The sequence below is a fragment of the Apodemus sylvaticus genome, chromosome 9, assembly GCF_947179515.1.
Source record: "Apodemus sylvaticus chromosome 9, mApoSyl1.1, whole genome shotgun sequence".
NCBI classification, from domain to species: domain Eukaryota; kingdom Metazoa; phylum Chordata; class Mammalia; order Rodentia; family Muridae; genus Apodemus; species Apodemus sylvaticus.
The window spans coordinates 93,576,682-93,589,878 of record NC_067480.1 but is presented as its reverse complement, the minus strand read 5'-3'; the positions used below and the strand labels follow the sequence as shown (position 1 = coordinate 93,589,878).

Below are 13,197 nucleotides of genomic sequence, written 5' to 3'. Positions count from 1 at the left end.
CAGAAAGTGTATATGGAGATTGTACAATATTGAACATATTTCTCCAATTACCTAATTAGAGAGACCACTGGGTAACAGCCAACAAATTTCTAATTCCTCATTTTTTGAATTTCAATCCATTAGGATATGTTGGTAATTTTCATATTAAGAGATATTAGGAGAAAGTGATTGTTTCTTCCTGTTATTTTTGTTGTTAGAGCTGGAATTATGTTTGTGTGGGTTTGTTGAAAGATTACTTTCTTGCTTTTTCTAGGGTGTAGTTTCCTTCCTTGTGTTGGTATTTTCCAGCTATTATCCTTTGTAGGGCTGGATTTGTGCAAAGATATTGTGTTTGGTTTTGTCATGAAATACCTTGTTTTCTCCATCTATGATAATTGAGAGTTTTGCTGGATATAGTAGCCTGGGCTGGCATTTGTGTTCCCTTAGGGTCTGTGTGAGATCTACAGAATCTTCTAGCTTTCATAGTCTCTGATGACAAATCTAGTGTAATTCTGATAGGTCTGCCTTTATGTTACTTGCCCTTTTTCCCTTACTGCTTTTAATATTCTTTTTTGTTTAGTGCATTTGGTGTTTTGATTATTATGTGATGGTAGGTATTTCTGTTCTAGTCCAGTCTATTTGGAGTTCTGTAGGCTTCTTGGATGTTCATGGGCATCTCTTTCTTTAGGTTAGGGAAGCTTTCTTCTATAATGTTGTTGATGATATTTACTGGCCCTTTAAGTTGGGAATCTTCCTCTCTTCTATGCCTATTGTCCTTAGGTTTAGTTTTCTCATTGTGTTCTGGACTTCCTGGATGTTTTGGGTTAGGAGCTTTTTGCATTTTGCATTTTCTTTGACTGTTGTGTCAATGTTTTCTATGGTATCTTCTGTACCTGAGATTCTCTCTTCTATCTTTTGTATTCTATTGGTGACGCTTGCATCTATGACTCCTGATTTCTTTCCTAGGTTTTCTAGCTCCAGGGTTGTTTTCCTTTGTGATTTCTTTATTGTTTCTATTTCCATTTTTAGATCCTGGATGGTTTTGCTCATTTCCCTCGCCTATTTGATTGTGTTTTACTGTAATTCTTTGAGGGCTTTTTGTGTTTTCTCTTTAAGGGCTTCTTTCTAGCTGTTGACCTGTGTTCTCCTGTATTTCTTTAAGCAAGTTATTTATGTTCCTCTTAAAGTCCTTGGTGATCATCATGAGAAGTGATTTTAGATCCGAATCTTGCTTTTCTGGTATGATGGGGTATCCAGGACTTGCTGTGGTGGGAGAACTGGGTTCTGATGATGCCAAGTAACCTTGGTTTTCTGCTGCTGCCTCCCACCATCTGGTTATTGCTAGCACTACCTGCCCTCACTATATCTGACTGTAGTCTGTCCTTCCTGTGATCTTGGTTGTGTCAGAACTCCTCAGAATAAAGCTATCTCTGGGATCCTGTGATTCTGAGATCTTGAGATCCTGGATGTGTCTGAGCTCCTGGAAGTCAAGCTGCCTCTGGGACCCTGAGATCCTCGCATGATCAAGCTCCTGGGATCCTGAGATCCTGGCATGATCAAGCTCCTGGGATCCTGAGATCCTGGGATCCTGGGATCCTGGGTGTGTAAAAGCACCTGGGAGTGGAGCTTCCTCTGGGTGTTGTGGGACTGTTTGTAGAATTTGCGCCCAAGGTCTCCTTAGGGCACTAGCCCAGACAGACCAGAAGGAACCTGTGCCACTGGTCTGGCAGGGTTCCTAGTGCCTGGGTACCACTGGTCCCAGTTACTCCCAGTGTTGGGACAGATGTTGTGTCCTCCTCACCTCTGATTCTATGATCCTGGGTGTGTTAGAGCCGGGACTCAGATTCTTGAATATTGGGATTACAATTGCATGTTGCCACGCCCAGCCATAGAAGTACAAGAAAAATGCTGTGTAAAATTATCTCCATCCTTCATGTATAAGAAACATAAAATTTTGCCTTTAGTCTTGAGTTTCCCCCCCAGAACAACATTATATCCACACATAAGCTGGAAGGTACAATGTATAAGTACTATGTCTATGTCTGGATATTCCACATTCTCAAAAAGATTAAAGACCTTAAGCATTTCTAATCCCAAGCATTCTGGATAAGAAATACTCAGCTTGTTTGTGTTTTTATTCCATGTAGTTAGGAAGTGAGATGGGGGCTGGAGAGATGGTTTGGCTGTTCAGGGTTAGGCTCACAACCAAAAGTGTAAGGAAGCGAGATGGTTAGTAAGAAATTCTAAAGTTTGACATATAAACCTGATATTATAGTTTTCAAAGCATTATAAAAATAATAACACACTAATCCTAAAAGTAGGCTGAGCACAAACAGACCATTTTTGATTTTTAAAGAAATTTACTGAAAAATAGAATTGTTAAACTTACCCTTTTTTAAATCACACTGTAGATACTAACATGCTGTTCTTGTTACATTTGATGAATTGCACTTAATAGGAGTTTATCTTTCAAACACTGTCAAAATATTCAGGGAACCTGTTATGATTACATACATACACAAACAGCTTTTGTTGCTTAAGGGAAAACAAAGTAACTTTGTTTTCGCACATACATACTTACTGTCGTAATAAAGCCTTCTGTAAATCTACCCTCAAGAAACAAGAGGGAGGGGGCTGGAGAGATGGGTCAGCTGTCAAGACTAGGCTCACAACCACAATGTCAAGAAACACCAGCAGTTTCAAAACAGACTTGGTACTCCTCTCTGAACTTCCCCAAATCTAGCAGGTCGATGGCTTTGCTGTTTTATCTCTCGAGGTTGCCATTGCAAAAACCTCAAACTTTGGTTTATGAAATACTTTGGCAGATGTCAGTATAGTTTATGTAAATTCAAAAACACTGAGTTAACTGCTTTTTAATATTGAATTTCTTAAATAGAATTAGTTATTTTATAGTAATGAAATTTGGAGAAAACTAAGGCCAAATTTGATATTTATATTTGTCTGTGTGTGTGCATGTATGTGTGTGTATAAACTATAAATCACAATTATAATTGAAGAAATTATGAAATTTTTCCCTCTCAGAGGGAGTTGGAGGAACACAAGACAAATTGGGAGAGTATATGGGATAAAAATTATATAAATACAGTACTAATAATCTCAAAAACTAATGTAATCTAATAATGTCAGCATTATATATTAATAAATATAAACAATAATGATATACTGTATATTAATATACAAATATATGTAAATAACATTTCCATATTGTTTAGATCAATATGTTGTTATATGTTATATAATTATATTAATGGATTATATATTGATATAATATTTACATGTAAAACTTGTTTTGTTTTAGTTTTTCAAGACTGTTTCTCTGTTTAACCCTGGCTGTTCTCAAACTCAATCTGTAGACTAGGCCTCAAACTGAGAGATCTGCCTGTCTCTGCCTCCTCAAGACTGGGGATTAAAGGTGTATGCCACCACTGTGTAGCTGAAAATTGTAAATATTTTTTGCAGTTGATGTTTTTCTCACTAAGAAATGAAGTTTTGTTTTGTTTTGTATTGTTTTACGGCTGAATTAATTTATGCTGAGGCTAATATTTTAAACATTGCTTTTTAGATGTTTAGATGTAAGATCATTTAGTTAATTCAGAAAATTCTAATTGTGGGTAAGAGAGGAGATAAGAATTCTACAAAGAGAGTTGAGGAAATGATAGAATGTATACAAAACTGGGTAAGTTGCAGATTCCTAGCAAATGACTGTGTGAAAGGCCAGAATGGAATGCTCTAGAAAGAATAAATCTATTATGTTCATTACATAGTCTTACTATATGCACCAGAAATAGCTCTTTGTTTATGCTAGGTATGTGGGGGAGGAGAAAATATTATATTTAAGAGATAAAGACTTTTGTTAAAATTAAAAATTTTTTAGTAATTCAAAGAACTACTTCTACCTTAGTTTTCTTAGGTTCTAACCAGTCACCTGGGAGGACTAAGCAGGCTAGTGAGGTTTAGTGTTACAGGATGGTTCTAGGGAAGATTGTGGAGCCAGAGGGGGCAGACAGGAGAGCCGGTGACAAGCGGACAGCTGTTCTTTGAAAGCAAACTGATATATCTAGAGAGATCTAGAAGATAGAAGCGAATGACAGGGCATTGCGTCTGGTTGATGTGTTTCATTGAATTATGCATTATGATAGCTGTAACTTCTTTTTCTTCTATTAGTAATGTTGACCTAAACTTTATAAACTTTATGAAGCATGTCTCTGCTTTTACTTTTACTTAAGCTGGGGACTAGGAGGAGAATGAAACATGAATGCCCAGGTGGTTTAGCAGTGCTGTGGTTCTCCTTCCTCCTCCCATAGCTGTGAGTGACTCACTGACTGCTGCTTCATTATATTCCATTATGGATGTATTCCTGCCAAGAGGATCTTTTTCTGTCCTTAATCAAAAATAGTGATGGACAGTCAATCAGAATTAAGGATCTGGTCAGGGGTCTCAAGATCTGTAGTTGGGAAGGGTGTAAACTGTGTGCCGTTAAACCCATTGGGACCTGTGAGAGCGACTCACATCCAGGAAACTGGAGCAGAAGCTGTATTTCATGGCAGTAAGAACATGAGCTCGTAACTGCTGAGCAATTTCCCAGCTCCTTGGTAGACATTTTGTCTAAATGGAGGCAGATAGCTGAAGATCAGTCAGTTCTGGAGTAGGAAGGAGTCCTTCCACCTTCCTCAGGTGTTGTGTTCCTCTACCTGCAGCGCCTCCCTCCCTCACGTGACTGCACACATATGCCCTGTTTGTAATTACAGGTTGAAAACCCGTTAACAGCATTCAAATTTTTTTTGTTACTGCATAAGAGGATACAGACTTATTAAATTGAAATGACTATCCAGCATAAAAGAAGAACAGGCTTAAATTTCTAGAAGAAAATTAAGGGAGGTCCAGTTATTCGAGTGCTGATCTAGATGAGTGGGTCCATAGGGAGACGCAGACATAGCTAAGGCTTAGCTGCTCATTCAGATGTCACTCTTAAATAGTAAGGATGTGGGTACTAGGATTTGGAGACCCCTGAGAAAACTCACTTTTTTCTCAGAAATAAAATTCCATTATAACAGCCAATTATCAAACCCATTAAAAAACAGTGCTTTTAAAAAAACGGATAGTTTAAGACAATAAGTAACTGGAGGCAATTCATCCCATGTCTCCAATTATTTACTGTTATTGGTAACAATCTCAGCAGCCTTGAGTAAAAAATTCATTATCAGGTTTTTATCTTTCAGTAAACTTTGGGTTACTTTGAGGCCTTTAGGTTGGCTTGGCATTCCAGGCCTCCCGTTGCTTGCTCTCCTTTGAGCAGTTCCCTTCTGTCAGGGCAAGAATGCAGTTACTTCCTGAAGGTTTGTACCCTGACCATGCTGTGAACTCAGGAGCTGGGCATGGTGCTTGCCTGTGTTGCAGTTCTGTACCTTACCATACCACAGACATAGGTGAGGTGGGATAAAAGACCACTTACACAAAGTACATTAAGAGATATCAAAGCTATGTATAGCCAAAAGGTGAAGATGTAGATTGATGCAAATACTAGGTAAGCTTCTGCTTCTCAAGTGTCTAAAAGTCTGTGACAGAATAGCTGGTCAGCAAAACGTAAGTGGTCACTTGAACAAAAATAAGTCACGAAATAAACAAGTTAGGTGGTGATGTATTCAAAAATAATTATAAAATGCTATTATATATAAGATATGGTGTTCAATCCAATGCTAATGGACTGACAAAGATAAATGTGGTTCTCGGCCTCATGGAGCCATTTCCTCTAACACATTCAAACGCTGTTTCTGACTCAGACCAGTGGATTGGATAGACCTAGCATGTATTGACCTATTTCTAAGCCATTTTGCAAGCGACAGTATAGAAGTGTAGAAAGACGGACCCAGGAGTGGGGCAGAGTGATGGTTACTAAAGCTGTTCGTCTCGATTTGACCACTGCATATACTGCTTCATACCCCACCAACATGGAAGTTAAAATGCTAATTTAAAAATCAAATTTTAGAAAAGTATATAACCAACTAGTGTCATAAAAATCTTCTCACCCCAGATTGTAGCAAACTTTGAAACCTAATAAAAGTTTATGAAAAACTTCAGCTGATATTCTCTTTACTGGTGAGAAAGTTTGTATTTCACCCCTTTTATGTATTTATTTATTTATTTATTTATTTATTTATTTATTTATTTATTTATTTATTTATTTATGGTTTTTCGAGACAGGGTTTCTCTGTGTAGCCCTGGCTGTCCTGGAACTCACTCTGTAGACCAGGCTGGCCTTGAACTCAGAAATCCTCTTGCCTCTGCCTCCCAAGTTCTGGGATTACAAGCGTGCGCCACCACCGCCTGGCTTCATCCCTCTTTTAATAAGAACAACATTAACAGAGTGGTTTGTTTTCTAATTTGCATGATTAGAAGCTTCATTTAGATTTCTGCTAGGTCTCAGTTGTCTGACCATGATTCAATGAAAGAAGGGAGTAATTAGATATTGGAAGAGCTTGAACATATCTCTTTGAGATTAATTTTAAATTGAGAAACTGTTTGCTAAGAAATTCTTGATAGCATTTGTAGCTGCAATGTGCATTTTGTAGGGCAGAGGTGACACTGGATGTGTTTTCCTATTTTCTCTCCCTCCAGCCTTTTTTTTTTTAAAAGGGAAAAAAAAATTAAAACCAAACAAAAAACAAAACAACCCAGCATCCCTCACTGAACTGGAAGCTCACTGATTGAGCTTGCCTGGCCAACCCAGAGGTTCTGAGTATCCTGTCTCTGTCCCACAAAGAGCAAACTACTACCCTGCCTGACTTTTAGATGGAAACTAGGGATTCAAAAGTGAGTCATGGTGCTTGTATAGTAAGCACTTTGCCCAGAGCTACCTTCCCAGTTTCCTACAGATGTATTTTATTGGATTAGTCAGAGGCCTAATGTCAGGAATTGTGAAGAATCTTAATATTTGACTTTGTGCATTGTTGAAAATTGCTTTCCATGTTCTCCATGTTTCTGTACATGTTTTGAGTAGTGATACTTGGAAAACCTATTGGAGACTTGGAAAGATGCTTGTGGACAACTTTGGAAGCTATATATAAAGTCTTCATTTGAGCCACTGAGTAAAATTTTTTGCTGTCTGGTCTGATCATGAGACTGTTTTCTGCTGATGCAAGATTTGACAGGTTTACATATAACTATTGGTAAAGGCTGAGGCAACCAAACACTCAGGGCACATGTGACATTCACTTAGCCAGTGTTCCCATCACTCCATGGGACTTAGGAAAGGGAGGTAACTGAGATGCATCCACTGTCTGTGCTGGGAATTATAAACTCTCTTGTCTTGTGTCTTCTGTGAGCAGCCATGAAACTATAGTAGGTTAGCTGCTTAGCCTGTGAGTGGAATACTTTCTCAGAACACCTCAAGAGTGTGTTATCAAGAAAGGCACATTAAGAAGTGCTCAGGAGGGCTGGAGAGATGGCTCAGTGGTTAAGAGCACTGACTGTTCTTCTGAACAGAAAAGAATTCTGCTGAATTCAAATCACAGCAAGTTCGTGGTAGCTCACAAACATCTGTAATGGGAACTGACGCCCTCTTTGGTGCATATAAAGACAGCTACAATGTACTTATTTATAACAAATCTCTGGGCCAGAGCAAGGGGGGCCCCAAGCGAGCAGAGCTTCTGAGTTCAATTCCCAGCCACCACATGAAGGCTTACAACCATCTGTATAGTTACAGTGTACTTATATATGTAAAATAAACAAATCTTTATTTTTTTAGATTTGTCCAGAACTGATACAAATTGTAACTAAGGTAGATGCTGACAATTAACTGAGATTTGAGGGTTTCCATTTGGATTTAACAGTTCAGAATTCATTGGTCTTGATGTGCAGTTGCATGGGTCAGAGACTAGATGGAATGTGAATTAATTTTTGATGTGTAAACATTTGCCACCCAACTTAGTTTTAAACACCACATTATTTCTGTGTGTCAGGAATTTATCCCCATGCCTCAGGCTCAGAGTCTGTCACAAGTTACTGTCAGTTACTTCTGATATCATTACCTTTGCTTTATTCACAAACATTAATCCTGATTATGTTATGGGAAGAAATTATACAAGAGTGTGGACACCAGGAAGTAAGAATTCAATGGCCCATCTAAAATTCTGGTAATAACAAAATAGGCTGAGAGAGGAGGGGATATGAATTAAATAAACTTACTAAATGCCAAGAATGTGAGCTCTGTGCCAGAAAAGGAAACAGAAACAATAACTTTGTTCAGGATCATCTATCTGTAGTAGAGTAGTGGAGCTTATAGAATTTCTTAGATGATGATGAAGAAGCAGAAAAGGAGGAGGAGGAGGAGGAAGAGGAGGAGGAGGAGGAGGAGGAGGAGGAGGAGGAGGAAGAAGAAGAAGAAGAAGAAGAAGAAGAAGAAGAAGAAGAAGAAGAAGAAGAAGAAGAAGAAGAAGAAGAAGAAGAAGAAGAAGAAGAAAACAATGAAGAAGAAGAAGAAGAAGAAGAAGAAGAAGAAGAAGAAGAAGAAGAAGAAGAAGAAGAAGAAGAAGAAGAAGAAGAAGAAGAAGAAGAAGAAAACAATGAAGAAGAAGAAGAAGAAGAAGAAGAAGAAGAAGAAGAAGAAGAAGAAGAAGAAGAAGAAGAAGAAGAAGAAGAAGAAAACAATGATGACCATGTCATTCCATAAGAACCAAAGTTATCATAGAAGACTGAATATGTAAAGCCCTATATGTAAGCTTCCATTGTTTTCGTCACAAAACCAGGGTGCATTGCCATCACTCACATGTCCAACCAGTCTAGATAGGAACTTGCAATATTATAAGCCAGAGAAGTTCATCCAAAGTCCTGAGTCCAGAGTTGTATTGATGTGTTACTAGGTGAGCACAAGATTTGATTATTCCTAACATAAATTCAACTCCCCAGTCTTTTCCCTGCTTAGATAGTAACCTTATTTCCTGTGGTAAAAGCCAGTTCTCTAATAACATGGCTTCTCTTCATGTTTTGGCAGCCCGTTCTGGGTCCTCCGTAGTTAACAAAAGAAATCTAAGGACACGGATTTGGGGTCTTCTGTCCCAGCAACAAAGGCAAAGACCCGGCTGCATCTCTCTGTACTTCAGCAGTGGAGGTCTAAGTTACCGGTTACTGTGTTAGATTGTGTTCACTCTAAAATACCTACTCATATTTCCTCACTTACCTTTCAATTAAAGACAAGTCTATACAGGAATTTTCATAATGATTATGGTGTACTTACTTTTTATCAGGAATTAGTAAGTTTTCACAAATATTTTTAACACTTCTGTGTAAAATGGTAGTGGCAAATTATAGTATTTTATATCAAATTATAGTATTTTAAGATGGCATTTAATTTCTTGTACTGTTGATCTTTCACCTCTCAGTCGTCTTTCTCATCTGTTTTAGGCATGACACTAGCCTTTCCAGCTTCAGTTCATGATGCTCTGGTTTGCAGCAAAACATTTCAGATCCTATATAAAAATGAAGAAGTTGTTTTAAATGATGTCATGATCTTCAAAGTTAAAATGCTGTTGGACGAGAGAAAGGTAAGCATCTCTTCATATCTACTTACTGTGAAACCCCAGTGCATATTTATAACATTTATAAATATTAAGCATCTTATAAATTTCTCTTTAGATTGAAGAAACCCTTGAAGAAATAAGTTTTTTGTTATCCTTGGATCTGCATTTCACAGATGGGGACTATTCGTAAGTAGGCTGGCTGCTCAGACATGTAGACATCTGTAGCCAACTCATGGTTTATTCGTGTGAACCCCATTTTCTCTTTGGAACGTCTTTTGTTCTTTTCTATTCTAAATGCCTCTGTTTTTCTGGGAAAGACTGTTGAGAGGATGGGGACTAATACCATGCCCATACCCGGTAGTGAGATCAGATGTGGTGAAAAATTATAAAATCCTTTCCTAGACTCTAGAAACTATAATAACACTACCATAAAATACTTACCTGACTTGTCTTCCATTGGTCTTTGGTGAATTTTTCATGGCATGAGTTATAGCTTCTTTAGGTATAACTTTGTTAATATTCAGAATGCACATAGCTGATGACACTCCACAGGTGTTTCTAGTTTGTTAATGTCTGAGATCCCAGTTATCCTGAACTTGCCCACGCTCCTGAGCAATAGTCACATGTGGTAGAGGCACACTGTGCTTGGATTCATTTAAGACATCAAGTCGTAATAATTCCTTAAGTAGAGTAAGCTGAAGTAAGTGGGTGACTCAGTATTTAAGATGGATATTACTCGTTGGACTATCAAAAAGAACGTGTGTTTATAGGCATGTTAGTTAAAGCAGCCCGTATTGTACACCGAGTCTGGCTGCTCTCACAGTGCTCCACATCACATCGATGCTTCAAAGTCCCTCTCGTTGTAAGCTGGAATAGCGGAGCCTTTAAGGAGTAGGTACAACTGATTTAGACGTATTAGCCTTTACTAAATATCCCATAATTAGATGAAAATATGTTGCTTTCTGCAGGGCAGATGATCTGAATGCCTTACAACTAATAAGCAGCCGGACATTGAAGCTGCACTATAGCATCTGCAGAGGACTTCATCACCATGCGAATGTCATGTTTGATTACTTCCACCTTTCTGTGGTGTCCGTTACAGTCCACGCATCGTTAGTTGCACTACACCAGCCACTAATAAGGTGAATTCAGCTAAGATCCTACTACTTATTAATGTAATGCCTTTCTGTTTTATGCTGAAACATACTCTGGCAAAAATAACTGAAGTAGTAAAATAATTATTAATGTAATTTCACTTTTTGCTAACATAATAAAATGACATGATTTAAGAGCATGGGACCATTATTATCAATAATGTTTTTATGGCAGAAATATGGAGTAAGGAATGATTTTTTTTAATAATTCAGTTACTTAAGGAAAAGAATGCAAATCAGAAATCATGCAACATTGTTTAATCTCTGGCTTAACTTTTAATGTATTTTGGTTTGTGTGGGCGTGCATGTGTGTAATGTACTTATTCTGTGAAAGAGGATATGAATGTGTTCTTAGCTTTGTTTTGTTTGTCTTTTCCCTAGATCCTCTATTTCATACCAGAGTTACTGCTTTTACAGTTTTAAACAATTTTTATGAATTTTTATTAACCTTTTTATATTATGCCATAATACTATTTTCACTTGGAATTGTATAATATTGGGGCTCAGAGATAGCTCAAGGTTTAAGAGTGCACAATACCCTTTCAGAGGACGCATGTTCTATTCTCGGAACCTCCCCAGGGCACGCGTAACGCCTGCAGCTCCAGCTCCAGGGAGGTTTGACCCCTCTGGAGCATCTGCACTCTTACACACTCCTCTTCCTGTACATGCACATGAGTAAAATAAGTGAAGATAAAGCTTTAAATAATATGTAATATTTTAGGTAATAAATTCATTGGGTAATTACTTTTTCTGACTACTTCCATGGAGAGAAAAATTACGTTTCATCAGTGTAAGACACAATCGTGCTGTATGGACCATAAAATAGAAGTCCTTGGTAAAGTTGGCAGTAGTTGGAACTCTCAAATCAAAAACTTTACCTGAAAATACTCCATAGATTTGCTTTCTGTGCTATCTACAACTTCTAACACGAATGTGATTGTAACAGCTGTTGGGGTGATGCATAAGGGGTATATATAATTATAAAAATCTAACCTATCTGCTAAGCAGGTGAGCTGTAGAATCGCCCTCAGAAAAAGCTGGCGCACTTGCCTGGTATACTCGGTGCTTGCCTGCCATGTGTAAGGTCCTGGGTTCAGTCCTCCGTATCTCACAGAGAGAGAAGCAATCTAAGGGTCTAGCCTTAGACCTTAATGTTCATTGTACTGTTTTACATAAATTCGAATTATTAAAAGAAAATTTACGAATACTATAGAACTTAGAATGTTGTAAAGCCTTTGCTTTTCATTTTGTAGTATTTTCTTTCGTACATATCTTCCATGACAGTAGACTGTTAAGACAGTAATGACGTGCTGCCTGTCTCCCCAGCTTTCCGCGCCCTGTGAAGACCACTTGGTTAAATAGAAATGCACCAGCACAGAGCAAAGACTCAGCGATTCCAACTCTGGAAAGTGTAGTCTTTGGTATTAACTACACAAAACAGTTATCACCAGATGTAAGCATTGAATACATGTATAAACTTTTTTTCGTATTTTATTTTTCCCTTATTTTACAAGAAATGTTTTGAGTATTTTATCTGTAAGTGAATTTAATTTCTTTGATGAATTAGTGGAGTTCAGTAACTTAAAGGTCTAGTTAAATGAGATCAAAACCAATTGGCTAGTCAATTGTGTATTACAAACACCAACCTCTAACTTTAAAGTGTTGACAAATTTAGTAAAAAGATCTTTTTTGTAAGACTGTTGTAGTCACATGATGTTCCTTTAGTAAACTTAGTAGGAACATGCACTGGGGCATTTTAAGAAGAATGGTGGACATAAGTGTCGAGTCAGAGAAAGTAGCACAGGAAGGGAGAAATGCTGCTGAAGACCGAAAGCAGTGTCTCCAAAGAGCTGTGGTAGCGACCTCATATTAACAAGGCCAGAACTTCATCCGGGTGCTTTAGCAGCCCGTGATGACTAAAATTGCTATGATCATTTTATACATTTACATCACTTGCAGGAGGAGTATGATACTGATGAATTTCTTACACCCTTAGAATAACTAAATGGCAATAGGTTGGTTGTGGGTTTTTTCTTAGTTTTTCAAGGTTTCAAGTGTAACATTTTTGATGTTTGCTTACTGTTTGTATTCCAAATGTGTTCTTCCTAGGGCTGTAGCTTCCTCATTGCAGAGTCCTTCCTGCACCACGCCTATCATTTTCATTACACACTTTGTGCTACTCTGCTGCTAGCCTTCAAGGGATTGCACAGCTACTTCATTACGGTAACAGAAGAGATTCCCTCTTGTCAGAAACTAGACCTGGGTATGTTCAAGCGGCCAGACCTCCCCGTCCTTCTCTCCACCGCTCTTCTATGAGCAGCTTCGCCGCAGCCTTCCTGCATTAGGTGTTCACTTCTCTCTTGCTTCTGACTTTTTCTACCTTTGATAATCACGTTCTGAAATTTGAAACTTTTTCTTAGAATGTGGAGAAATAATTTCTCGGTGCTAAGATTGAAGTGAGTCTTAGTGGGTTTTTAAAATAACAAGTCATACATTAATTTAACAGTATACCAGAAATCAAATATGAT

At 37.9% G+C, this 13,197-nt stretch overlaps 1 protein-coding gene across 3 annotated transcripts in view; it reads left to right on the top strand.

Moving 5' to 3' along the window:
* Fam135a (family with sequence similarity 135 member A) overlaps positions 1-13,197 on the top strand; it is an 86,721-nt gene that overhangs the window by 24,778 nt on the left and 48,746 nt on the right. For all 3 annotated transcript variants that reach the window (XM_052193041.1, XM_052193039.1, XM_052193042.1), the window contains exons 6-10: positions 9,400-9,539; positions 9,631-9,701; positions 10,484-10,657; positions 11,996-12,122; positions 12,779-12,932. In XM_052193041.1, the coding sequence (XP_052049001.1) occupies positions 9,400-9,539; positions 9,631-9,701; positions 10,484-10,657; positions 11,996-12,122; positions 12,779-12,932 (666 nt within the window). The remainder of the gene's footprint in view (positions 1-9,399; positions 9,540-9,630; positions 9,702-10,483; positions 10,658-11,995; positions 12,123-12,778; positions 12,933-13,197) is intronic.